Source organism: Oxyura jamaicensis, chromosome 5 (genome assembly GCF_011077185.1).
Source record: "Oxyura jamaicensis isolate SHBP4307 breed ruddy duck chromosome 5, BPBGC_Ojam_1.0, whole genome shotgun sequence".
Classification (NCBI taxonomy): Eukaryota; Metazoa; Chordata; class Aves; order Anseriformes; family Anatidae; genus Oxyura; species Oxyura jamaicensis.
The window spans coordinates 23,072,116-23,099,451 of record NC_048897.1 but is presented as its reverse complement, the minus strand read 5'-3'; the positions used below and the strand labels follow the sequence as shown (position 1 = coordinate 23,099,451).

The window sequence follows — 27,336 nt, the reverse complement described above, 5'->3', positions numbered from 1 at the left end:
GAGAGGGAAGCTGGCACTAGGCTGGCCCCAGTGTGCCATGGGGGCTGTCCCTGGGGAAGTGGGAGAGGAGTTAGGAAAGCCTGTCCCTCCTGCAGATAGAGGGGACAGGCAGCCATCAAGGGAGGCACAGGGCAGACAAACGTGGGTGGATCCATCCTCTGCTCCAGGAGGAGCAACCCTTCAGCAAGGAGTTGTATTCAGCTCTGCACAGAGGGAAACAGGCAGCAGCAAGCTTCACCTTCACACTGTCCTCGGGGGCCCATGGCAAAGCCCTCCTTGCACTCGCAGCGGTATGAGCCGGGGGTGTTGACGCATTGCTGTCCTGGGCAGGTGGAGGGCTGTTCACACTCATCTCGATCTGGCAACACAGAAGGAGACAAGTCCTGAAGCCTTCCCCCTCCAGAGCTGGATGCAGATTTGCTGCTCCACCTGCTGAAGTCTGCCCACCCCAGGATCACCACCCCACCACCACGAGGCAGTGATCAGCGTATGCACGTGTGCATGCAGATGAGAGAGCACAAGGGAGGGAGAAAGGGGAGACCCGGGGGAGGAAGCAGCCCAGTGCCAGGAGACCACCACTCACCCTGACAGCTTTGCTTGCTCTCCGAGACAACCAGGGTGTACCCAGAGTAGCAGAGGCACAAATAGGAGCCCACGCTGTTGACACAGTGACCTTTCCCAGCACAAGGATCCTGCAGGCACTCGTCTTCGTCTGTGCTCAGGCATGGAAGGAAGACAGGCTGTCACCACCAGCAGCTCCTGCCACCCCCCACCAGCCCCACAGTGCACCTTGTGGGCAGGGGCTCAGCACAGATGCCAGAAACCCTGCCCCAAGAGCCTGAAGGACCAAAGGGTCTACTGACACCTGGCAGGGAGGCCCTGCTCTTCCAACCTGCCCTGAGCATAAGGGCTGCGGGAGCTGGTCCCAGCAGGAGTCCCCCACCCCAGGGCTGCTCTGGCCCTGCTCGCCCTCCTCGCCCCTCACCTCAGAGGAGGTGCTGACATACCGATGCAGCGGAGACGGCTGGGGTGCAACGCATAGCCCGGGTGGCATAAGCAGCTGTATCCGTCTGGGGTGAGCACACAAGTGCCAGCTCCACAGGCGAGAGGTGAAGAGGCACAGCCACTGGCCCCTGGGTGGAGAGAGCACAGGGCTGGGGGCTGCACCAGTCCCTGCAGTGCTCACCAGGGCCCCAGCCCCACACAGGGCAGGTGATGAAGCTGGCCAGCCCCATGCGTGCCAGAGGTCTTGGAGGATGGGGCCACCTTTTGGGGTGACAGCAGAGCCCCTTGCCCTGCTGAGCAAGGTGCAGACAGCAGTGGGGGGCAGCAGGGCACAGGAAAAGGCAGCAGCATCACCCCCCCCACCCCAGCCCAGGGCCAGACCAACCCCAGACAAAAGGCTATTGAGGGAGGCACATTCCTCAGCAAGGTGCCTCCGCCAGCCCTGCTCCCAAAGGTGCTCCAGACCAGGGCCATGCTCCCAGACGCTTAGGCAGCCCTGGAACAACAGCCCTCTTGTTTTCTACGCGGTAAACAAGCCGCCCCAGCAGCCACATGCCGCCCCTTCCACCCTGCTTCCCGGTGACTCAGCTCATGCCGCAGCCACTGGAGCAGGCGCGTGACCCCCCTGGCCTAGCGTTCGCTGCCCAGCAGATGAGCTGCAGGCAGGGAAGGGCCTGGAGAACCAAATGCTTCGCTCCCAGGGTCATCCTTGGACATCCCCACTCCCGGCTGGCTTCCCCTGGCTGGGGCACGCCAGAGGGGCTGGGACGGGTGTTAGGTGGGAAGAGGAGAGGGCTGGGAAGGGAGAGAGCTCTGTCATGGAGCTTAGAACATAATTTCCCACAGTGGCAGGCAGGCAGGGGAGGGACACGCACCTGAGCCCTGTGCAGGCATCTGTGTTGGAGCAGCATCAGCCCAGGTGGTGGTGGGGCCAGGCTGGGGTGGAGCACGCCAGGACTCCTCTTCCTCTGCTGAGGGAGCAATGAGGAGGGAAAGGTGAGCTCCAGCCCCTGGTCCCAGGTGCAGGTGTCCACCCAAAGCCCACCAATGCTGGGTGTCCCAGTGCCCACATCCCCGGGACAGCCAGGGTGGGGCAGCAGGGTGGCTGCAGAAACCTCATCATCTTACTCCTCCTCCGCTCACTCCCTGCAGAGCCAGCGCAGCCTGCTGGAGAAGTAACACCTCCCACACCCCTGCAGCCGCCCACCAGCCATCCTGGCATGGCCAGGAGCCCATCCTGCCCGGTGCCATGCAGAGGAGGCATCTCAAAGCCATCACACTCTCCTTGCTGCCCCTTCCCCTTCATCAGCACTCCCACCTTGCCTTCCCACCAGCCGGGTGCTCACCTCTGTGCGTGGCGGGCTCTGGGGTGGCACCAGCAGCAACCTGAGGGACAGAAACACGAGACTGCCTTTAACCACTTGTATGTAGCTGAGATGCCATGCCCCATGCCCACCAAAGGGGACATCTGAGAACAACCCATCTCTCCACTCTGAGGACCTTTCCATAACAAAGAAAAGAGGCAGCTAAGCAACAGCGGTCCCACTTCTGCTCTGCCCCAAAGTCAAAAGCTTTGGACACGTTGCCTCAAATATCTGCCCTGACCTGAGATTTTCCTGTGTCCTTGGGAAAGGACAGTCCATGTCTTTGCTCCCCTCTACCAAGCAGTGACACTGGCAGCGTGCTGTCCCCTCTCTCAGAGGGGCCACAAGTATATTCAGGAGCCAATGTAGGGGGGGAAGCACAGAGGCACTGAGGCAAGATAACCCAGCCTCTAATGATGGCCAGGATCAAGAGACACAGGTTTCAAGTCAGGCTCATAATAATGAAGCCCATCCGCAGGAGAGCCTGGCAGAGAATCAATCCCCAGACAGCTCTGTTGGATGGAGCCCTGTGTCTCCTGCGGTGAACTGGAGGTCACAGGCCATGAACTAGCACCGCAGAGCCCGCAGCTCCCGCTGGTGTGAGCTAACAGCCTCTTAGCAAGGGCTGGGCAGGCACCTGGCACACAGCCTCCAGCCACTGCAGCGCAACCAAAGGGGTAGGCTGTGCAGCTACTTGCTCACCTTGCTGCTACCTCTGACCACATTTCACCACTCCCCATCACCTGTTTGTATGATCCTGCCACGTTTGGCAAGACAAACTTTACTCACCTGCCCAGCAAGAGAAACTTCACCTGGAAAATGAAACAGTGCACGGTGAGTGGAGACAAGGCAGGCAGGCACCCTCCTCCAACCCTGGCAGCTCTAACCTCATCCCACCTCTAAGACACTGCCTCACAGTGCTTCATTCTCCCCTGTAAGAGCTTGTTGCCAAAGCCAATACCCCTGGACTCTTTTGGCACTTCACAGCCCCGCGGAGCTTCCACCCCAGCAGCTGCTGGCACAAGCAGTTGGTCACACTTCTCCCCAGCTGCACTGGACAAAAGCTGAGGGAGTGCAGTGCCAGGCTCCCACGTGGAGCTGAGGTCCCACGGGAGGCAGTCTGGACAGCCAGCACCAACTGCAAAGATGCAGTCTCGGGAGCCTGAAGCACTCAACCTTCCCTCCAAAGGCTTGAAGAGGTTGTCTCGTGCCCCAGGAATACTGCAGGGCTGAAGGACACCTTGCATATTCACGCACATGTAGAAAGCCCACATCAGCCTGAAGAACACCCATGGGGACACGGTAGGACCTGGGAATTGCCCTCCCCTGTTAGGGACCCAGATGGAGCAGCTTTAACCTCACACTACCCTCTCCTGCCGTGATGCCAGGGCGGGGTAATGCCTGCAGGATGCTTCCACGCAAGCTGTCCTGCAGCTGCTGTCTCCTTGTTGTCCAGTCTAATGTCCAGTTGCTGCTCTCCCTTTGTTCTTCGAGGCTGAGGGGCAGCTCTTCTGCCTCTGCCTTCCTCATGGACAGGCGGATATCAGAGCTGGAGTAGGTGTAGCCATGTCCTGCTGGGCAAATCTCCTTGAAGGCTTCTGTAAGGGAAAATCAAATCAGAGCTTTTGAGGTTGGAAGGGAGAGGTTGATGCAGGGATCACAGGCAGATGTGCCTGCAGTACCCAGACATGATGGTGGGACATGTGCAGGGAAGAGTCAAAACGGACAGGTGTCTGTGAATGCAGGTACCAGTTTCTCCCATCCAATCATTTTCTGGAGATTTCTAAGGGATAACTCATGACAGATACACATCTTGGCTGCAGTGGGTGGATGCATCAAGCAGAAGGTATTTTCAACAGCTGCTGGCTGGTACTTCTGGACACCAAAACCTAAATCTCTCCCCTAGGTCAGTACTGCTAGGAAGGCGTCATGCCATGAGAAGGTTCAGACTGAGTGAGGGAGCAGATAAAAGCAACTCCTTGGTACTCAGGCATCGAACACTTCGCACGCCACTCAAGATGCTCTACACAAACCACCAGAAGATTTTTCCCAGCCCTGAGGATATCTGCACCTTCCCCTCCCCATCCTACCCCACGCTGAGACATGCTGAACTCACCCCCACTCCAGCAGGAGATGTGAGGGAAGCCGAGCAAGACAAAAGGGTTGCCAAGCAAAGCCAGGCACAGACGTGGCTGTGCTCTCCCTCAGAGCTGTGGTTTCCCGGTCTCACCTGAGCCGGGCATGGGGCACTCCTCACAGTTCTTGCCCCAGCCCTTGCCGACGCGGCTGCAGCAGCAGATCTGCTGGGTGATTCGGTGCGAGAGGGGGAAGGAGCACACGCCTCCGGCCGCCGAGCGGTAACACAGCCCCTGCTCCATCGACACCGCTTTGTCCGCTGAAACGCAATGGCAGGGTCAGTGCCTGAGGCCCAGCCCTGCGCCCACCAAAGAGGGAACTGAGGGCACTCAGCCACTTGGGGCTTTCTCTGCCCGTGCCTCCCAGTCTGTCCCGAGGCCTGTCTCATCACAGGAGCAGGGGGCACGCAGCCCTGCACCCACCCCTATGTGCAAGAGGCACAGAGCGCGCTGCAGCCCCACGGAGCTGTGGGGTCCTGCTCAGGTCCTTCCCCTCCCCACGCTGCGGTCCCCTGGAGCACTTACAGATGCAGTGGCTGCGGGAGGGGTCCAACATGGTGCCAGGCCGGCAGGTGCAGCGGAAGCTGCCGCGGGTGTTCAGACATTCGGCGTCTTTGCACAAGCCCTGCATCAAGCATTCGTTGATATCTGTGGGAAGAGGGAGCACTGGCTCAGCTGACAGCCCCTGGCCGTGTGGCTGGCTGGTGCCCGGGAGCACTGGGTGCAAGGTGGAGGGGAGCTGCCTCTCCCCTTTTGCTGCCAGCCAAACCAGCCTCCAGAGCCTTGATGGTGCCTCAAAGTTGGAGAGATGAGGGAAGAGCACATGGACTGGTACCCCATGTGGGTGCGGGCAGCACGCCGGCTGCTGAGAGCCCACTGCTAGGCAGAAAGTGGTGGACCAGGCTCTGGCTCATTGCTGTAGTGTCTTCTTCTGGGTTGTAGGTCATGCAAGAGAGAGGACACCAAGTTCTAGCACTGCCTCTGCCCCTGACTCAGCAAGCAACATCAGGCAGTCTTCAGAAGGGAGCTGGGCTTCTCCCAGGGAAACACCGTCAGTCTCATCCGCTTGGCCAGCAACGAAGCCTTTCCTACAGCACCACGCAGGAATGTATGAGCTAAGCTGGAGAAGATGGGGATTGGCAAAAGGTGCATAAGGGGGGAGCTGAGGGCAGATCTCAGGGTGGAGGACAAAAAGGAAGCACTCCTCATGGATTGATCCAGCTTTACATCTTTGCTAAAGACCTTGGCCCAGAAAAGCAAGTGTGCTGATGAAATGTGCCGTCTTGGGAAGCACAAGCAGTTCAGGAAGAGCTGGATGGGAGCGTGGAGCAGCAGGAGCTGGACAAACCTCAGCAACACTCCACTACAAAACTCATATGCTACAAGCTACGAGGCTGGAGCAGACAGTGAGAGCTCACAGACCATGTTACTGTAAGAAATGCCAACATGATGCTAGACACCTTCATGCCAACCGCTTTCCAAAGACCCAGGGCAGCCTTAACACCAGTATACAAGGCCTTGCTGGAACCTCAGGTGCCCTCTAGAGACTGTCTCAAGGTGGAAGGTGTGCAAAGAAGAACTGCTGGGACACTTGGAAGAACACTGCCTGACAGCAGCTCGGCAGAGGAACAACTTTTCCCCACTCTAGCTTATTCCTCAGAGCTGAGGCAGCACTGCTTGGCAGAATTGGGGTGTCACACAGCCAGCTGTGACAGCTGGAGTTTAGACTTACTGACCAGGGAGGTCCTCTCCAGACCTGTGCTCTTAAACTCCTCCGTTCATTCTACCAGCTGCCCCACGCACGGCTGAGGCACACCGGGGCCACAAAAACCAGGTCATGATGTTCAGCCAGTTGGAAGTACCAATGCCACAGGGATGTGCAACAGTCCAGGGAGGAACAGCATCTGTCTGCACTGACCTAGAGCTGGCCCTTATGCAGTTCCTGGGGCAGACCTTTCAGCAGAGGATGGAGAACAGGTCTTCCTACGTGGGTCACACAGACATCCCCTTGCGTACCTCTTGATTACCCCACGCCCCAAGGAAGGACAGCTCTCCAGCTCTCTCTAGACTGACAAGTGTGAGCGAGTCCTGAGAGAATCTCCTCTGCTGACCAGAATTGGTGGCCTCGGAGCAGAAACCCCAACAGAGAGATAACAAAGCTTGTCAGGGAGGATCAATAGAGCACCCTGCATGGCAGGAAAACATCCTCTGAAAGGATCCACTGAGAGTTTATGTCCTGGAAGATACAGGCAACCTGTGCACAGCAGTGGTGCTGTGCCTTGCAGCTCTGGGAGGAGGGGGTGGCTGTGACAGTGCTGTGACAAGTGGTGTTTTCCTGCTTGGTGCCAAGAACAGGTCAGAGTTGTCGAGCAAAAAGCAGTAGCCAGACCCCAGCTGAGCTGGGAACCCCACTCGGAGAGGAGGCTCGGGCTGTGTGGCTGATCTCTGTCCCTCCCTGGCACCACTCAGGGCCGTGTCACGCTGACACACCAAGGGGATGAGGTGCTTGGCCTCCGCATAAGCAAAGGGATTGAAGGGATTAGAGTAATGAGAGCACAAAACAAACAAGCACCAAGGGCTGTGCTTTGTGAGCTTAATTTAAACCAGGGCCACACGCTGGCCTCGGTCCAGCCCCTCTTTTCCACTAGCAGCAGAAGACCCACCCACCTTGGAAATCCCCAAGGGGAGCAGAGGCAGGCAGGCGCTCTCGGTGCCACACACTCCTACCCCTGCAGCCGGCCAGAGCCACGGCTGACCCACAAGAAGAGGCCTCAGGCACCGTGAAATGAGGTTCATAAGCTGTCTCGGCTGCTTCCTTCCACCCCACACAAGCCTGCTGGCGCTCCTGAGGAACAACCACGCTGGCAGGCAGCCTGTGGTTTACACCAGTGTGTGGTGAGGAGAAAGGACCCGAGTCAGCAACAGGCACTGAGGTGCAGGTGTGTGTCCTGTGCGGTGACAGACCCCAGGGACCCCAGCCCACAGACTCCAAGATGAACTTTGCCCTGTGTCTAGCGAGCCCGCTACTCCTGCAGTGCCCCCCTTCTGGCTGGCCCTGCAGCTCTGGGAGGTTCTCGCTAGCGGGAGGCCAGCCCGTGCTGTCCTCCCCGACAGCCAGGGGCGCGAAGCCTCCAGGCCGCTGTTAGTGCAGACCAGGCCATGCTGCGGCTCCCAGCCCCTGCTGCTCTGTCTGGAGAACGTCTCCTGGAGCCCGGAGGGATTGAGGGGGCTCATGCCAACAGGTGCTGGGTCTTCCAGCCCCTCTCAGCTCAGCCTGGTTACAGGCTTGTTCCTGCTCAATGGGATGCAGCAAGGCAAGGCAAGGAATTCTTGCAGAGATGAGCTGTTTGTTCCTCTGCTGGAAGGCACCCGAGACAACCCTCACTGTCCATGCAGAACAACACAGAGCGGGCTCTTGCCAGGGCCCTCCTCCAGTGGCTCAGCCTGCGAAGGCAGAGCCCAGCAGAAAGGCTGTTGAGTTCCTCTCCTACAAGCCAATGGCCTCGGGAACCAGCAGCAGACATGTTCAGCCCCTTGGCTCCCCTCCTACCTGGGCTGGCCTCTCCCACAGTCTGTCATCCAAATCACTCACTCTGGACCTGAACTGAGATGCTGGGCTTCCAGACACACGTCCCACAGCAACAGCAGGGATCAGAAAAGCACCTTGAGGCAGCAGACTGCCGAGCAGTGCTTCTCCAGCCTGGCTTGCAAGGGAACATGCAGAGGCACAGGTCTCTAGTTCAGGGCTTTTCCTGTGTGGAGACATCTTCCTAGCCAACTCCACATTGCCACTGCTCCTGAGCATGCTGAGCCTCACCCTGCTCCAGAGGGGAGGGGACGCAGAACCAGAGCAGCGCTGCAGGTCCCAGCTCACTGACATCAGTGGTTCCAGCTCCTCAGGCTCCTATTGAGCATCCCCGGGTGGCTCCTCACACCCATGGCACTGCCCATGGCCACACAAGGGGTGAGGGATGAGCACCGCGGAGAATAGAAGCTGTTGTGCTGTTGAAAGTTCTCCCCCAGGACAATGGGGGGAGGTTGAATCATTAATTAAGTAAGTATGGTGGAAAGTCCCAGCTACGCGAGATGAGTCATTAGATTGCCAGCCCTGGGTTTGCGTGGCCAGGGCCCAGGCTCCCTGCTGCATGTTCTAGATGACACCTCGCAGCTTATCGTGAATCACGGGAAGGGAACCATAAAATTCCGCTGTAGTCAGAGCACGGAAAATACAAACACTTTGGGCCAAAGGATGCCAAATGAGTGCGAACCAGACAGAAAAGTGGAGGGATGGTGCCGTCCCCATATGGAGCCGAGGGACTGTGGGAGTTAAAAATGGATAGACCCCAGCAGCGCCAGGCAGGCAAGGCAGCCTGGCTGCCTGCACGAGTGACACACTCAGAACAGAGGAATCCACTCTTATGTCACTCTCCCTCTTAAAAAATAAGCAAATCAACAAGCAGTCAGCCTTCCAAAACAGTTTTCAGGCAACACAACTGCTGTTGCTTCAGACTACAGGAGAAGAGCTGTGTGCTCACACTTGGCAGAGCAGCAGCACAGCCCCTTGCTGTGTGCACAGCAGGAACTGGGGTCAGCATCCCATCAGCAGGAGCTAACAGGTGAGCGTTCTCATGCTGGCCCAGCTCTGAGCTGACTGCATACAGGCTGAGTCATGTAGGTCAGTATAACCTGGTTTTTGGTTGTTTTATTTTTGTTTTTTGTTTTCAATGTGTGATGGGAACACATGGATTTTTTGTAGATCTGTATCAGGCAAGTTAGGTGACAGTATTTTACTTGTGTAGATAATTACATCTCTGCCTGACAGTGAGAAGGAGAGAGAGGGATGAAAGCAGCATCCTTACCTTGACAGTGGCTCCGATTCAGCCTCTTGTATCCCTGGGGACACTCCACCTGTCCGTTCTCCACCACGGGGTGCGCTGGGAAGAAAGCAAACAGTGAGGGACATAGGCAGCAGAGCCACCCACCAGGGTCCTACCTTCTTCTCCGCCCTCCTTGCAGAAGGGAGAGAAGGTGTGCCTTGGGCAAGCCTGTGATGATGCCCAGGGCAGAGGGAGAGGTGGGCACAGCCACTTTTCCCAAGTGGTGGCTTCTGCTGCTTGGCAGGTGCCACTCTGGTGGCTCAGAGGTGCTGCCTGTGCTTCATTGTCCATCCCTGTGCCACCTCAGCTCCTCCCTGGACAGTTTGAAGAGCCAAGTGGCACATGACAAGGGGGATCAGAGCAGAAGAAATGACAGAGATCCATGACAAGATGCTGAAATAGCAGGCCAGGGCCCATTTATTACATTTTCCCTCTTTTTTTTTTTTTTTTTTTTTTTTTTCTTCCCTAGTCAGTCTCACCAAAAGAGATAAAATGATAAAATAGCTCCATGGCTTTCAAAATGGCCTATAATCTGCACAATTAAATCTCTCCCAAATTTTTAAATGCAAATAAAGTATGGCCAATAAATATAAAGAAAATCAAAGTTAGGCATTGTATTTTGGAGCAAGGGAAAGGGAATCTGGGAGGTGAAGGGCTGAGGAGTGAGTAAGCCTGGGGTGGGGTAGAAAGAAGGGTGCTTTGTCTAGGGATGGGATTTTCCCAGGGTGGGGTCACTTTTTAACATTATTCTGGACTGTATGAATGGAAAGGAGTGTGTATAAGAGCTCAGTGACTGTCCAGACGTATTCCCACCACCCAAACTCCTCCTGCCTAACATCAGCAGCACACAGTGGCATTGTAAATGGAAAGCCCTTGATGGCAATAGCCATATCTAGAATCTGGCAGCTTCCTAACACATTGCAGCTTTCAAGAACCAGGGACGAACTGAGACCATGCCTCAGGCAGGAGATGGGTGAAAAGAGCCTGCAAAGGTTAAGAAAACAATGTGCTGGGGGCAGAAAACAGGGTTGTCCATAACTCTTTGTCCTGGATACTCTGCCTCTGTGATGCAGCTTGAAGCCGTTCAAAGACACTTGGGCTTAGCAAAGAAAAGGTATGGGAACAACAAGCCGTTCCTCACCCTTCAGCAGAGAGGAGAGGAGAAAGCCTAGGTTCCCCATCAAATGAAGCTGCAGAGCTCTCCAGGTGCCGAAGGAGATCCCCGGTGGCCAGATGAAGAAAAATCTATCCACTCATCCCCTTCAAGAGTTCAGCCGTGGATTGTAGGCAGGAGGTGTACATAAATATCTGGATGTTAAGGGAGAGGGGTGTGCTGGTGATACTGGGAATCGCTGGGTACACTTCCAGCCTTCTGGGAAGGGAAAAACAACCTCTGGCACCCCAGCGGGATTCCAGGTCCTCCCACACCGCAGCCTGTGGGCTCAGGGCTGCCGACAGGCATTAACTGTGCTTGGAAGCATCTGTCAGCCTCAGCACAATGTGATAACAGACGCTCCAATGAAGCAGCATCGTTATGCGCGAGCCCTCCGACAGGGAGCCAAGCACGCTGGAGATCAAACAGCGATGACATGTGTCAGAGCACTGCTCCCCCTCCAGAAAGCTTTTTGCAGAGAAACGGAGCCTGTGCAGCATCCTTCAGCCAGATGCTGCTGGGGAGAAGGCAAGGCAGAAAACAGCAGCGATGGGGGTGAGCAGGCAGGTCTTGTGCCACCTCGGCACACCAACGTGAGTCTGCAGAAACCTGCAGCTCATTACTGCAGCAAATCACTTGTGAGGCAGCGGGTGAATGTCTTAATTTTGCAAAGAAACCCATGTTCCCTGGAAAGAACCACTGTAATGTAACGTGAGCAGATCTCTCTGTACCAAGTGAAAGCAGGACAGTTTCTGAAGTCCTGGATGGAATCTGCTCTCTTTCTGCCAGGATGTGGCCACAAGGGAAGGCAGCGTGTGGCTCAGGAGGATGCAGGCTCTTAACTCCCAGCTTTGTATGTGGTTACTCAGGCAGAGGGTCACTTCCTTCCTGATCCTGCCGATCCTTTTGCAGAGGTGGCAAAACCCCTCAAAAAACAGCCAAGGACACCTGAGCTTCCTGCAAAAGGGATCAGCATCAATCCCTCTCCCACGCCACTGGCACGAGTGGGAGAGCAGCTTTGGAGGCTGCTGCTCTGGAACCCTGCAAGGGGCAACACCTGGGAAAAAGCAGATCTGGTGATCAGAGAGAGCAGAGGTCCCAGCCTCCTGTGTCTGTCTGTCTGTCTACACTCTGTCCTGGAGGCTGAGCCTGGGCATGGAGCAGCTGAGCTGCATCTGTTGGGCAGAGGGATTTCAGGCGTGCTGCTGGCAGGGAGCCCTGGCTCCTGATTCAAGGCTGAGATTTTGGAGCATCACCTCCTGGGCACTTCTGCCTCATGGGCTCAGCACTGAAGGGATGGGCTCTACAGGGATCTGCCCCCTGCCGGCCCCTCCTCATCTTCCTGTCTCTACCTTGAGCTAGGACAATTTTCAAGTACAGAATGAGAAGGAAAACCAATGCATGGAAGTCATTTGCAGTCCAGCAAGACGACTTCTAAGCAGTCAGCACACTTTGGAGTCCTGCAGAGCCTCCTGAAGAGGCTTTGCCCAGGGGCCCTGGTCCCCAGCCAGAATCACAGGCTGCCTCTTACAGTGGGCAGACAGGGTGCTGACATGGTCCAGGGGACAAAGAAACACTGTCTGAAGACAGGACAAAGAAGCTCAGCCTGATGGTGAAGTGGAAAAAAATGCTTCTAGCAGCGGTAGCCACAAGGGCCTGAGTGAGGCAAGGTTTGCAGGGTGAGATAATGCATTGTGCTCTCTCTGCAAAACCTTCCCACTGAACTCCTTTTCCACTTTCAGGACCTGCAGTCATTTCTGGAGACCCTGGCCTGGCCCCAGAGGACGGCTGGACCCTGGCATCCTCCCGTGCAGGTGCTGGGCACGGAGCAAACAGCCAGCAGGGTGGCCGCAGTGCCTCCACTCACCCTGAGCTTCCCAGACTGTGAGCAAAGAAAGGAGCCAGGATGGTCTCATGACACCAGGAGTGGTGGGATGGTGGATCCTGTCAATCCTCAGCCTGGTCTGGTGTGGAGACGTTCAGCCTCCAGGGAGAAAACACATCAAAGATGTCAGTCCAAGAGGTAAGAGCTGTGGCTGTGTGGATAAGATGAATTCCCAGGCAGAATGGACAAGAGAAGGACAGGAAACCTCAGATCCAGCTCTGTCACATCTCTCCTCTCCTCAGGATGGTCTGTGGTAGGCAGGCTTCCTCAGGACTTTCTCCAATGCCCTGGCAAAGGCTCTGAAAGCTGGGGCGGGGAGGGCAGGAACCGGTGCTAACGTGAAACATAAAACCGAGCCCTCTGGTCTGTGCACAGTCAGTAAAGATCTTCAAGGTGAAAAAGATGCTTGAAGGAAAAATGGCACTGGTAATTACTGTTGGCCTTTGGGGACATTCCAACAGAGAGAACATCATTCTGCTGCCGTAGTGGTACGAGGTACTTCTGTACTTCTGCAATGCTGTGCTGCTGCGTGCTGAGACCACAACACCGCACGAGTGACGAGCCAAACTGAACGGAACACCACTGAACTGGGCTCTCCTGAAAACTTTGCACTTCTACAGGGTAAGACTTTACAGCACACAGTGCAGCGGTGGAGGAAAAGCCCCCTCCGTAGCCTCCTTCCTGTATTTTTTTTTCTTTTTTTTCCCTCCATATCCACCCGGATCTGACTGCAACAAGGGCAGACCAGGGGGCTGGTTTTCAAGGGGATTCCTGCTGCAGTTTCAGCGCCTGCAGGCACGGCGCAGAGGAGCGTGCGGCTCGCGGAGCCGGCTCCATGGGTGAGCTGCCACCCCTCGCGCAGTGGGAGGTCTGCCTGGGGAGTGCTGCGGACGCCAAGCCAGACATTACAGGATCCAACTTTCCAGTGAAATTCAGACTTTTCTCTAGGACAAAAAAACTTGAAAAAACATGGGGAGTGGGAATGAAAACAAAACAATAGCCCTTCAAAGACTTGTTTCTTCATGCAGCACCGGGAGATGTGCAGCGAGCACAACCGGCACCGTGGTGCGCAGCCAAGCCCACGCTCAGGCTGCTTGCAAGCCTGTGCTGCAGTGTGAAATAAGAGACAGTGGGCAGTGAAAAAAACAGCACCTGGAAGATGCTGGTTAACTGCCGTGGTCAGAAAATCCCCCAGACCCACCCAAACTGGCAGCTCCTGCGTGGCAGAGGGTGTTCATCACTTGTGTGGGTTTCACCTGGAGCACTGTGTGGTTGCGGAGCCAGGGAGAAGGTGGAACAGAAGAGGGCCTGGGGCACGGACAAGCCACAGAAGGCCTTGTCTCAGCAAGTACAAACCCCTCCTCTACTGGCCAACTGCTTGCCCACTCTGTGTCTTCTACTAGAGAAACCCCGGGGATTTTCAGAGCCCCTCTGGCCGCACACCTCAGCAAGCAGTCCCTCTGGTAATCTTGGAGTTAAAAAGGGAAAGAGAAAAAATCTGAGACGGGAGAAACTTGGTCTTACACAGCAAACACCTTGCCTTCAGAAAAAAGCTCTGTTAGCAGTTTTCTTTGTTCGATGTGCCTGAGGAGGACCAAGGTGTCCTAATGCTTAAGGAAAACCAGTGTCTGAGTTCACACCCTCCCCAGGATCTCTGTGACTTGTAGCTTCCAGGGAAAGATGAAACACTCTCTGGGCCTTGTTGGTTTTACTTTGCACGGACCATCACTTGTCCTTGCTCCAGCATGTTCTTTTCCGCAGGCCACCATACTCCCCAGAATTGGATGTGGTCTGGTAGGTAAGCAGGAGCAGATCCGCCCAGCAGCGTGCCTGACACTGGCACCGCTCAAATGCCCTGCCTGTGTTTGGGCTTCCTCCCAGCCATGTCCATGTGTCTTGTCTCCAGCAGCTTCCTCAACCTCTGATTTCCTTTTCACACTACCAGCTTTCTTTGGGCTTTATCTGCCGCCTGTTGCAAAGTAACACCCACTGCGGAAAGTCCCGGCCTGCTCGCACCGCACCTCTCCCTCCGTCCTGAACCCAGCTTTGAACACCGTCCCTTCAGAGTGCAGACAGAGCATGCAAGTGCCTTAGCTTTTCTGACGCGAGGCAAAACACAAAGAATAGCAGGGGTTGGTCATGGCAGGTTCACTCGGACAGATGCCTGCCTTGGTTTCCTCCTCTCCTCTGATGTCTTTCCGCACACAAACATGTACCAAACATGAAAGCTGCGCTCGACAGAGACATCCGGACGTATCCAGACTCTACTAACAATCAGTGTCTCGGGCAGACAGTCAATCCAAACAAGTTCTCCATTTGTCTAGCTCTTGCCTGGCTGCACTTCTGTACATTTGTAAGTGTTTACACTGAGCTCGCTTCTGCCATTTCTGTCTCTGGTTGCTGGAATGAAATTCCCAGAGCTGTCAAGTCTGCTCTGGTGCATGCCTCCCCGGGAAGCACGAGCGCAACGCGGAGCTCTCGCCGAAGACCGCCGTGCCAAGAAGAAAGCTGGAAGCATTCACTGGACATGTTATCTCTGCGCACGTGACAGCAGGTCACTGAATGACAGCCCAGCAACTCTGAGCGAGTGAAACGCGAGCCAGCAAGACCAGGAGACACAAGGGACGCGAGCGCGGGAGCGATGCAGAGTGATGCCCTCACGCTGGAAATGCGTAAGACCTGGGAGTCTCAGCAGAGGGTTACAGCGCTCGGTGGCTCCGTTAAAGCAGAAAGATCACGGAGAAAGAAGAGTTTCCCTGGCTCTACCCCAGGGTGGGATTTCTTGTGTGCAAAGTCACCCCTCCGGAGAAAAGCGTGCCTTCATCCAGTGCCTGCCCTACAGCTCCGGTCGCTTGCACTGTGTGGTCTCCTGCATGTGGGGCTGGTTACAGGGCAGTCAGAGGTAGCCAGCAGAGGAAGATGCTTGCACACAATTAACGAGGACCAAAACAGCCCCTTCAGCCAGCCTGAATTCCTGCCAAAATCAACACGATCCATTTGGTCTCCATAGGGAAACTGTATCCCCCAGAGCCAGAGGGGCTGAGGACGGGATTTTCTGGTGGCACAGGAAGACGGCAGACCCACAGGGATACATTTTTCATATCCCCATGGAATTAATCAGAAAAAAAGCCAGACAAGTGTCTGTCCACTCAATGAGGACCAGCAGTGACAGCCTCCCTGGAGCTGCAGCTGGGACTCAGGCGTGTGCCGAGCCGGGGGAGTGGGACCTGCTGGCAGTCAGGAGGCATTTCTTAAACACATTTGTTCTGCTGTCTGACTGCAAAGAGCACATGGGGGTGGCTGTTTTCAAGGAAACCTGTGATTAAGGAAGCATTTTGAAGCCTGATGGTCTAAGTCCAGCAGAGGAGACCCTGCTGCAGCTCTGGCCATGACTGCCAAGAGAAACCTAGCATCCTGGCATGGAGAAAGAGAAAGGAGGTGCAGAGATTTGGAAGCCATCTGCAGCCTAACAGAAGTGCTGAGCAGGCCCCCTGCTTCCTGATGGAGAAACAGAGCAAGCAGGAGACAGCTGTGAGGTGGGCAGGAGAAAGCCATGACCAGGGGGACATGCAAGTCAGATACTCATTAGAGAGAAAATGCGAGTGCCGTGGGAAGAAGAGGAAAGGGCTGAAGCATCTCTGGGGGTATTTCCCTAGCCGTGTGGTCACCAGCACCCTGGTGTGCCCAGGGCTCCCTTGGGGCTGGCACACGGAGGCGCACAGACCGGCAGCAGCATGGCCCATGGCCATGGCAGAGCAGGGAAATGGCAGCAGTCAGAGCTCCTCGGAGCTGCACTGGGTTCCAGGATGCTGACAACCCAGTCTGTGATTGCAAGGAATTTGGCTCCAGACAGCATTACCCCTTGGCTGAGGAGGAGCTGAATGAGGGCAGCACAGGGAGGACAAAGAGATGCAAACAGCTCTGGGAAGTGTACATGTGAGCGAGAGACAGCCCCGGGGCAGAGCTAGGAGGCACGGATATCACACTGGCACAAAACCTCCTGCCTTGGACACCTCTGTTCTGTGGTCAGAGCACTGCTGGGTCTGATTCAGCGCTTCTGTGAGGTGAAGATGTGAATAAGCAACCAGGCAGTGCTGAAGGAGGGCAGCAGGCAGAAAAGAAGTGAGCAGCACCCTGCCTGCCTGAGATGAGCTGCAGCCTGCCTGTACTACCCTGCAGCTCAGCTGGCACCAGCCAGCACCTTGCCCTGCACTGGATCCAGCCAGCACCAGAGGCTAGAGCATCCCATCCCATCCCATCCCATCCCATCCCATCCCATCCCATCCCATCTCACCTCCCAGCCCTGAGCCCCCACATCCATGCATACCATGGGCATCACCATGGGCAACAAAGATGGGCAGCACAGCCACATGCAAGGGGGCCATCTCCCATGGGGGCTGCCCCCCAGTCAGGAGCCATTCAGCACAACCCCTCCATGTTCCCCTGCAAGGCGTGGGGCTGTTACACAATGGGCTGAGCCCCCCACCCCAGCTGAGATGGCACCCCCCTCACCCCAACACACACATGCTGCCGGGCGTGCGAGGAACCCCCGCTGGGGCCGGGTGGGCCTGTCCAGCTCCCCAGCACCGGTGCAGCAGCGCTGGATGCCTGTGCCCCTGGAACAGACAGCGGGTGTGCTCCGGCCAATTGTTTGATGTAGTGTTATTTCCAGAGCCCCGGCCAAGCCCGTGTCGGGCTGAGAGCAAGCCCGTAACTCTATAGGGCCGAGTCTGCAGCCTCCTCCGCTAAATGGGACTGCACCTCCTAAAACCACGGCCGTTATTTTCCCATTTCTCCCTCCGAATGGGTCTGGCACAGAGAGACCCCTGGCAGCACAGGGCTGTCGCGGAAGCAGCGTGCCATGCGTGGAGCCAGCACCCACACAGACCACTGCTCCCCGTGGCCATGCAGGCATCCGTGCCCTGGCAGCAGTGCTTACCTGGCCGCGGGGGGCAGGCCAGGCACCTGTCCACCCCCCAGAAGAGCCCCACGCTGCCACAGCAGTCCTCCAGCCTGGTCAGCCCCGGCAGGGGGTTGGTGCACTGCAGAGAGAGGAGCAGGAGGTCAGGCGTCTCCCTCCAGGCTGGGGTCGGGACCGAGCGTCTGTCCCGCCTGGCTCGCAAGGAGGGACAAGGCTCGGGGTCAGACGTTGGCACCGTGCTCGCAGCACAGCTCCCTGCAGGGCCAGGGATGCAGTTTAAGACAGTAAACAGTTCTGCAGACAGAAAAACACACGGCTCCCTCTCCTGCACCCCTCGGAGAGGAAGGGGACATCCAGTGGAGCAGAACACGCACCAGAGATGATATCACCCGGCAAAGCCCTGAGCTCAGCCCCACGCCTGGCCGATTAGCCAGCAAAATGGGTGCACCACTCCAGCCCTGCAGGGAGCTGGCGGTCAGGCACTTTCCCTTGCTTAATGAGTCTCTCTCTCCTCCCCCCCGCAGCCCCCCGGCAAGGCCCTCTGGCTTACAGGCTTCCCCATCAGAGCTGAGCCGCCGCAGCCCACAGGCCAGGTCTGGCCCCCGTCCACGTGCGGATGGCGGCGTGCCCGGCGCTTGCATTCCCATCAGCTGGGCTGCAGGCTGAGCCGGGAGAGGCGAGCACACCCCGCCGGGCTCCGCAGACCAGCCCCGCTGCAGCCAAGCAAGGTGTGAGCGTGGCTGGGGCACCTCTGCCTCCCCCTCGCCTCTTCTGAGAGCTTCTCCCGCTCTGGAGCTGCTGGAGGAAGCTGCAGTGCTCCTGAGAGCATCCCTGAGCTGGCCACGGGGCAGGCAAGCCTGCTCCAGGGCTAAGAGTGCCATTGTCTGCCCGCAGAGGAATAGGGCTTCTCCAGCCCCCTTCTGAGATGCCTGGGTCTGATCTCATTATTTATTTATTTGGGGAATCCAGTTAGGGATGTCTTGGATGGGAACGACTAAAGGATGGGACAGGAGCCCTGGGAAAGGGCTGAGGAGCAGGGAGAGGAGGCAGAGTCCCAGGCTGCCCCGCTGGGGTCTCGCTGAGAGCGAGCTGCTCCAGGGAACTCACAGGTGTTCCTGTGGGTGCCAAAAACCTCCAATACTTTTCCAGTGACGCAAGAGAAACATATGGGGAGAGACAAAATAAGAAATTATGATGACTGCGGGACGGGGGTGAGAAAGCCCCTCACGTGCATTTGCTTCCCAAGCCCTGACCGAGCTGCCCAGGAAGGCGACGTTCCATGGAAATCAGACTTTCATTTATCGTCTGAGAGGGAAAGGAATTTTCCTATGTTTTATACGTTTCCTACAATAATCACAGAGCGTGGCTGTAAATGTTGCTATAAATAGGGCACCCTTTTTTAAACGAGACTGTGTGTGAAAGCTATCAAGTCTGGGCTACCCTGCCCCAGGGCACAGCCTGCTCAGGGCAAGGCAGCACGGCCTCCCTCTTGGACCAAAACAGGGGATTTTCTTCCCAAGTAATACATACAATACATTCTTCCCACGTAACACATCGCTGCCCATGCCCATAGGACTTGGGTGTTGTCCACACTGAACAGATTAACGTGATAGAAGGCTACCATTCCTGCCCCATAGGCAAACACACCACACAGAGAACAAGACATATCTCCATACATTCTCCAAAACCCGGCGGGTGAGCCTTTACCTGCCCATGGAGAGCCTCCCGAAAGCACCTCCCCAGCAGCCCTGGGGGTCTCTGCTGCCGGCCCCCCTCGGTGGCAATGCTGTTGCCGTTGCCATTGGTGTAGGTGTGCCAGGGCACAGCGGGCAGCTGAGGCACCAGCACCGCCTCCACGCTGTTCTCCTCCGACACCTCCGCGTCGCCCCGCACCCTGGCCACCTGGTGGATCTGCACGGTGGCTTCCGGAGGGTGGTTGATGTGGACGTTCACCAGGGAAGGGTTCAGGGAAGCTGGAAGGCAAGTTTATAGCACAGTCATGACAATCTGGCAGCCGTTGGGCATCTGAAGAGCATCTTGTCCACCACCAAAGTTACAAGAGAGGAGATGTCTACTGGCCCCACCAGGGTTCTCTGCTTCTGTGCTTTGTCCCGAAAATAGTACAAAGCGACCAAAAGCGTCCTCCAGCAACCTGAGCCCTTCAGAAACTAGGAAAACCACTTTTCTAATAACGTAGCCAGAAAAGGCAAGCATAAGGAGACAGTGGCTTCCATGGGGCTGCGAATGGCTCCCCTGATGATCTGAGGAGCAGCTGTGGAGGAAGATGCAGAAATATCAGGGAGACCTGGGCTTCTGGCAGAGGAAATTGGAATCATAAGGGAGCCACCAGAATGGGAAATGGTGGTGAGGATGGGTTTTTAAATCTAATTCTAGCACAAAGTTCAGGAGATCTTCTGACTCAACAGCCACCCCCTCACCTGTGCCACAGCTAGCCCCATCTACCCCTTGCTCCCCTTTCCTCCCCACATCACTTCTCCTACACCCGTTTCCCACACCCACTGCCTCGGTCTCCCTTTGGTCTCCTGGCCACAGCTTGGTCCCCAGGCCATGGCTTCACGAGCCCAAGCATTGGCCCAAGGGCCCTTCCTAGGCTGGGTGCCTCAGCGGGCAGAGGAACCAGGGCTCCAGAGCCCCCGGCCGCACTCACCCAGCTGGTTGGACAAGGGCAGGGTGTAGGTGGAGTGCTTCATGGAGCCGCCGGACGGCGTGTTCAGCGCTCTCCCTCCTTGCTTCTTTTCCAGAGAGGGGGCCGGCAGGTGGCAAAACTTCCCCGTGGAGTTGGAGGGGCACCAGCACTCGTCCCGGCCCACGCAGCGGCCTCCATTCAGGCAGGGGATCTGGCAGAAGTCTGCAAGGCAAAGGGACACCAGCTCAGTGGTGACACCGAGACACTGCCTCTAGCTGAGGAGCTGGCGTGGGGCTGGTGTGAGCCCTGTGGTGCCCCAGGGGCCTACCCGTCGCCCAGCCCTGTCCCCCCTGCACCCCACTACCCAGCACCTGAGGAAGCCGGGGCCCTCCCTGAGCCCCTCGCAGAGCTGGGGCCATAGCTTGGTGAAGAGCCCTCGCTCGGGGCCACGGCCAGCGTGGGGTGTCCATGCTGTGGGGCCAAGGTGGTGCTGGCCCAGCAGGACCCCTTGGAGTGGGGCAGGATCTGTGGCAGCTGCAGGCAGCCAAGTCAGCACAATTCCTTCTGAATCGGGGGATCGCGAGCCCCCTCCCCACTTGGCAGGGCTTTGCCTCCCAGCCCGGGAGGGAGCTGAGCAGGGACGGGAGAGGCAGAGAACAGGCAGGGAGCCACATGCAGGGCCTCTCTCCCGGCCAGCCCTGGCCCTGCCAGCAGCTGGGGTGGGGGAAGCATGGAGTGGGACAGAACTGGGAGCAATTCGTCTGCTCGGAAAAAGCATCCGCTGATGAAACTGAAGTCACGTCTTTCTGGCCTCATCAGATGGCTGGAGCAACCTTCTCCGTGTGAGCAGCACTTGGGCAAGACATGGGATTTCCCGGCGGATCATCCTGACTCATTTCAGCGTGAGATGAGACACTGCTATTGCACATCCCGGCACGGCTTGTGATGTTCACCCCAGGGGACGGGCTCCCACCCTGCTGGGAGCTCATTTGCTCAAGCCCAGCAGACAGTTCTAGGGAGAACAGACATGCTTTGGACTGGGATCCAGGCATAAATTACCATGAACCCCGTAACACTCGTTGTCCACGACTGCCAGACTTTGCACTCTCTCGGTGTTGGAGCAACCTGAGAGTCGCAGAGGCTTTCAGAGGACCCATCCCAGCAGGTCCCGTTGGCTGCTCCCACAGCTGGCTGCAGGACGACGTGCCCACCCCACAGCCGGGTATCCCACTGACCTGCCGAGCAATCCCAGCAGCTCTCAAAGGCAAGCAGAGCTTTCTGCAGCCCTGTCTATAGGAACAGCTTGCAACCTGCAGCCAGCTCTCCTGGCTGCCACGTGAGTGAAAGGAGAGAACAGGAGGAAATTAGGTGATGAAAGTCAGCCCCAGGACTGGATGCCAATGAAAGCAGTGAGCTGGCTCGGAGAAGGAGGGGGCGGCGAGGCTTGGCTGCAGGCCTGACTCAAATGCATGCGTCCCCCATACCTGGGGTGGAATGGAAACAGAATTTGCTTGCCCAGGAAAGAGAGCAATGAGGCAAGGTCTGTCTTCTTCCCCCATAGACAGAGATGGAGTAAGCCCCAAGGACTCCAGGAGACATCTTTCTAGCACTGGGAGAGGGCATCTCCTCCCGTCCCCCACCAGCCCAAGCCCTTCATCTGTAGAGGCAGGAAAGGCAGAAGGAGGAGTGAGGGGGAGCAGGCACAAAGTTGGGCTGGGGGCCTTGGGGTGCTCACAGATGCGGAAGCCAGACTTGGGATCGTGGTCGTGCCCCCCTTGACTGTACAGAGTGGTGGTGTCTCCCTTCTCGCAGCTGTTGTAGCAGCGCCCACTCCGGCACGTCTGCTTGCAGATGGTGGGTGTGAAGACGATTTTTATCTTCCTAATCTTCTCTGTCAGGTTGGCCCCTATGGAGGAGAAGGACAGTGCTAAGTGGAAGAAGCATCTCCAGACCAGGGGCCGCTTAATCTGCATCTCAACCTCTAATGCATTCCCAGAGCAAGGGCTTGCCCCCTGCTCGCTCCAGCCTCTCCTGGCCTTCAGCATCATTAAGGGTTTGTCAACACAGGAAAAATCTCCAGCAGCATGCTCTGCCTGTCTAGTTCCAGGGGCATAACTCCCTGCGAAGGGCCATGGACCCACTAACTTCAGTATTTTATTTTTTTTCTGTTTTAAGCAACATTCCTTCTCAGACCGTTTCAGTAGCATGGAGCCTGGCTGCCCTTAAGCCACTGACAAGCTTCCCATGCAAATAACCACACTGGTGTCCATGAAGGACAGCATGAGGTTTTGAGTATATTTTGAGTATATCCATGACTCCCTGCGAGTGTCTGCTGACCTCCTGCGGTTACCTGCACTCCTCTCCTGGTCCCTTGCCATCCTCACATTAGGTATGGGGGAGAATCGCACTGACAGCTCTTGGAGGCTTGTGGAAAATGAACAACAGGCAGAACTGTTGTGCAACCACGAACTAGCTGGCTTGACACCAGAGTCCTCCATCCCTGCCCAGCAAGACAGCAGTTTTGTGGGTCGCCCCTTGCCGTGCTCACCCCCACTCTTCCCATTTCAATCCCTAATTTCAGATTACAACTTCAGTTGGGCTCACAGCCCTACTTATAAGGGCTGAGATGCTACATGGTGCCTTGGGGCTTCCTTGGGGAGCCATGGCTTCAGGAGCAGCCAAGCTGCAGAAGACAACTTGCATCTGTCCTAGCTGGGGAGCTGCTGAGGCTCTGCCTTGGAACCGCAGGCAGCCTGGCCTGATCCCTGCTCATGTCAGAAGGTACAAAGGGGGCAGCCAAAGGGAAGAACTAGGTGCCAGTTACACAATCTGACCTCCAGGGCTGCTGTAACAGATAGAAGCTGGGAGACACCATTCCTACAGGCTGAGGCAATCCCTGCTTCAGGACAGCAAGCTGGGGTGATGTTCAACAGCCCCAGGAGGCATCTGTCACATCTCCCCAGCTGCCAGCATTTTCCTCCCCTTCAGCGGGGTTTCCTTTTTCACCAAGCTCAGCAGCATCACCGTTCCTCATTCCTCATTCCTCCGTTTTTCTCCATTCTGCTCCCTTCTCCCCCTCGGAGCTGAGCTCTCTTCTCCTCCTCTCCCCACCTCCAAGGTGCTACAGGGATGTCTGGGACCTCCTGTGACACCCCAGGACCCAGGGCACAAGACGAAGCCCTGAGAGAGTGACACCCCCGGAGGCCTTACCCCTTGCAGCCAACGTGTGCTCCTGGGAAACCGTGTGGGGCCCAGAGCTGCTCTGCTCGTGCCTGTGCCCGCTGGGGAGCGCGTTCGATGTGAGCTGGCCATTGCTGGCTGGGTACCGCCGGACAGTCCGCGAGGGCCCCGTGTGCTGCGGGGAGACAGGAGAGCCGATTCTGCTCTGAGTCCTGCGGGAGGGAAAAAAGGAACGGATATTCCTCACAAGTGACTGCGCCTGTGGACATCCCCAGTGCCACGCTGAGCCACTGCCATCACCACGCTGAGCCACCGCCATCCCTGGTGACGAACTGACCTCAGCGCTGCAGCAGGGGCTGCCACCAAGATATGGTGCTCACCAAGGTGCCCCTGCTCATGGGGCAGCCACAGCACAGGACCCGTCTGCCTTGAAGAACCTTTGGCTGCCATCACTTCTCCTTGCCCCACCACAGCCCCCCCAGCAAACATAGGACCTTCCTATGGTGGGGAGCTTCCTCTGTCCTTGTGTTCCTAGACCCAGCCGAGCACTGAAAGGAACGCAAAGGCAGCCAGAAGTGAAGCCAGGCCACACAAATAAACAAAAGTTGGCCCACGAAAATCACAAACAAGAGAAAATGACCAAGAACTGAGTGTAGTTACAACTTTCTGCAGTAATTGCATGTATGGCTTTTGGTGTTTTCTGGGGACCAAGCATGGCAAAGCCTTCTAGCTGATAAGGGGACACTTCTTACAAGCTGTGAGAAGGAGACAGAGAGCACTACGCAGAGCTTATTACCCAGCATTACCACAGAGCATTAACCCAGCACATCCCTGTTGCACTCGCTCCCACTCCCTTGTACTGACTGCCCCAGGTGGGTGCTCGGCGCTTGTCAGCTAACGTCTCCCTCACTCTTGTCTGCACCACCTGCAAAGTAAAAGACTTCAGCACACCAGGGTCCAAAATGGGTTGGCTGCCCACATGCCCCGAGTTCCTTTCAACATCCCAGCCCCAGATTCCATTGAAATCAGTCTTAAGCACCAACAGGCCTTTGGCTTACCCTGTCCACCCCAGCACCTCCACCTCTGACTGAGCGGCTGGGGCAAAGAGGCTCGCCCTTTCCCACTGCAGTGCACGAAGACATCCATCACATTGTATGGTTTCTGCCATTTTCCCTGTCACAGTCAGCGCAGGGGAGGTGTTACGGTGTCTGCCGGGAACACGGGTTTCTAAAATCAATAGGAGCAGATAATCCAACAAGAGCTGGCTGACAGCAGCTCTGGCTCACTGATATTCCTGGCTTGGTTGTCTTGGCACAATGGTAGGATTTGGGGTGATGGAAAGGCAGCTAACAGTGTGCCGGTATTTGAACAGGTCGAGTGTGATACACAAGGTAACTGCTGGCCAGGGAGCCAGAAATCAACCCTGAGCAACATAATGGAAAAGATGACGCACAGGTCGATTAATTAGGAACTAAAGGAAAGGAATACATAAATGAGGTCAAGTCAGCAAGGCCTATGGAGAACCATTCTTCTCAGACGAGTCCATTTTCATCATTTGATAGAATTACAAACACACACACGACAGGCTTGGAGGCCTTGCTACTCCGATAAAAAAATAAACACAGCAGTACAGTGTCAATCAAGCACATGTGAAATGAATAACAAACTGGCGATGTGACAGGACACAAGAAGCAATTGTCACTGGGGAGCGAATTAGATGAGTTCCAGAGTGATCAGTACGAGGTCTGGCACGACTCTGCAACTTCATCTGGAAATAAATATTTTTATTTCGAAATAAACATGCGATCGACATTGATAATGTGTGCTGCTGACACACAAATTTGCAATGTGGTGTATCGTGATGAGAACAGAGCAATCATACAGAGCGGTTTGGATCACTTTGTAGGGCAAATCCATCCAAGCAATATGGGATTTTAATACAGCCAAATGCAGAATTACACTTCTAGAAAGAAGGAATGCAGGCAGCAGCTGCAGAGAGGAGACTATCCTGGAAACCAGCAATTCTGAAAAGATTTCAGGGGTAATGACAAGCAATTAAATATGAGCTGTCAGCTCGATACCCTGACATCAGGGTGGTGAAACACTGCAGGAACAGGGAGGTGTTTTACCTCTCTGCACATCCTCATCGCAGCAGGGAGCGTATATGCTAAAATATCACATCTAGTTCTGATGTGAAATATGTCACACTTTCTGAGGGATGTTGAAAAACCAGAGAGGGTACAGGAAAAAACATGACAAAAATAATTTGAGGGCTGGTGAAAATGCCATTCTTTAAGAAACCTAAAGTTGTCAATCTCTCCAATTCATCAAAAAGAAGATGAAGAGGTGCTCTGATTACAGGGCACGGGTTCTCCACAGGAACAAACTGCCAGGTGTAAAGAGCCTTGTAATCTAACAAACAACAAAAAAAGGCAAAACATGAAACGACATCTGCAAACCAAAGCCAAATTATTCCCTGCTAGAAATCACGCCCACACCCACGTGCATCAGTCTAGCTGCCCTTCTTCTGCCAAAAACCACCAAAGCGGTGGGCTCCTGATAGCATGGCTTCAGGAGAGGAAGGAGTACTTCTGGGACGTATCAGTGGAATGCTGCAGATATAACTGAATGGAGATTAGAAATCTGTGCTATCACGGAGGCTCTTTCAGTTTATTTATTGATCTATTGATTGTTTCTGGCCTTGACACAAGTCCCCGGGCTGAATACCTGCAGCCTATTTGTTCCTAACGCAGGAAAGCCTGGAAGGTGAAGCGGCTGAGCTGCCGTAAGGAGGCAGGCACAGGAGTCCTGAGAAGGGAGCAGCACAGGTGACCCATGCTTCCTGCGCTGCAGCGTTGCAGACGGAAGGTTTATGTGCTGTCCAGAGAGGAGTCTTGCTGAAGGTCATGCAGGGATGGAGACAGAGCAAAGAGCATTGGTCAATGAGCAGGGATGGATAACAAAATTCATCAGGGATGTTACCTACTGATAACAACATTTGTTGTTAAAATCAAGATTGGAACTGAGAGGAGTGCAGCAAACAGTGTTTATTTTTTCAGTGATCAGTAAGAATAACCAGAATAATTGCAGAGATGTGAATATTATTCGCACACCACATCAGTCCCTACCAACCTCTTCCAGAAGCTCTCCTGATATTCTGCAGGGTACCACCTACCCCTGACTTCCACGAGGACCACAACATGACCTGCCCGCACATTTCTAAGCTACTAACCCAGCCCTGCTGCCACCAAGGAAACTTCTGGTTCCTGTTGCCTTCTTCTTTACTTCCTGGTGTGCTACCACTTCCTTTGTTAGGAAAGAAGGAAAAGCCATACAGAGCTCTCGGGAGGCTAAATGAGCCCCACCAAGCTCTGGAAGCTGAGGAACACTTGTTCTCTGACTTTTGGTGAGAGATCCCAAGCATACTCCTATGGGTGAACATGGGGGCTCCAGGACTTTACATCGTATAGGTAGAAGCAACCAAAAGGGAAAAGGCAAGAGTTCCCCAGCACAGCAATGCTTACTGTCCTGGTGCTGATCATCCTAGGGCAACATGAACCCTGAGTTTTGATGAGTCGCTGGGTAAGGGTGGCCAGTGGCATGAAGCAAAGAGATATCAGTTCTGGTGCTTGAAAATACTCGCACCATGGTTATCCTTGAGGAAGGAAGCATGCCATGTGCGAGCAGAAGGGCTTGGCTAGGCACAGCCCATAGCCTGCATAAAGGAATTCCATCCCTCGGCTCTGGGGACAACTCCGATGATTCCCAGGATCATCAGATTTTGTAGGGAAAACAAAGCAAACGTGAAGAGCTTTCCAAAAAGTAATAATTAGTATCTCAGTTATGAAGAAAAGTGGATTCTATGGGCTCACTGCAGGCAGGCAATGCCAACCTCATAAAGGAAAAATGGAGGAGGAACATTACTCCAGGCCTCATCATACTAGAGGAAAAGCCATCCTACTGGGATCCTGTTGGCAAAGTATTCCAGTGTGTGTCGCAGCGGGGAGAGGCAGATTTGCTTTGAATTAATTTGTTTATTTGGTTCTATTCTAGGAGGATGAGCTCTGGGATTTGTACACTGGGTTGAGTAACACCCTCTTACCCCAGGCCACAGAAATCAATGGCAAAGGGCGTCTTTCCATCCCAGTTTGTCAGATCCAATCCATCCC

At 55.6% G+C, this 27,336-nt stretch overlaps 1 protein-coding gene across 1 annotated transcript in view; it reads right to left on the bottom strand.

Annotated features, from left to right (window-relative positions):
* The window catches only part of LTBP2 (latent transforming growth factor beta binding protein 2), a 64,155-nt gene that overhangs the window by 13,132 nt on the left and 23,687 nt on the right, over positions 1-27,336 (bottom strand). The window contains exons 6-20 of the mRNA XM_035328038.1: positions 23,198-23,379; positions 21,723-21,893; positions 20,009-20,209; positions 19,048-19,313; positions 17,359-17,461; positions 9,364-9,438; positions 5,030-5,152; positions 4,600-4,764; positions 3,737-3,967; positions 3,159-3,181; positions 2,352-2,391; positions 1,881-1,976; positions 1,008-1,133; positions 584-712; positions 239-358 (exon numbers count right to left, since the gene is read on the bottom strand). Coding sequence (XP_035183929.1) covers positions 239-358; positions 584-712; positions 1,008-1,133; positions 1,881-1,976; positions 2,352-2,391; positions 3,159-3,181; positions 3,737-3,967; positions 4,600-4,764; positions 5,030-5,152; positions 9,364-9,438; positions 17,359-17,461; positions 19,048-19,313; positions 20,009-20,209; positions 21,723-21,893; positions 23,198-23,379 — 2,051 coding nt within the window. The remainder of the gene's footprint in view (positions 1-238; positions 359-583; positions 713-1,007; positions 1,134-1,880; positions 1,977-2,351; positions 2,392-3,158; positions 3,182-3,736; positions 3,968-4,599; positions 4,765-5,029; positions 5,153-9,363; positions 9,439-17,358; positions 17,462-19,047; positions 19,314-20,008; positions 20,210-21,722; positions 21,894-23,197; positions 23,380-27,336) is intronic.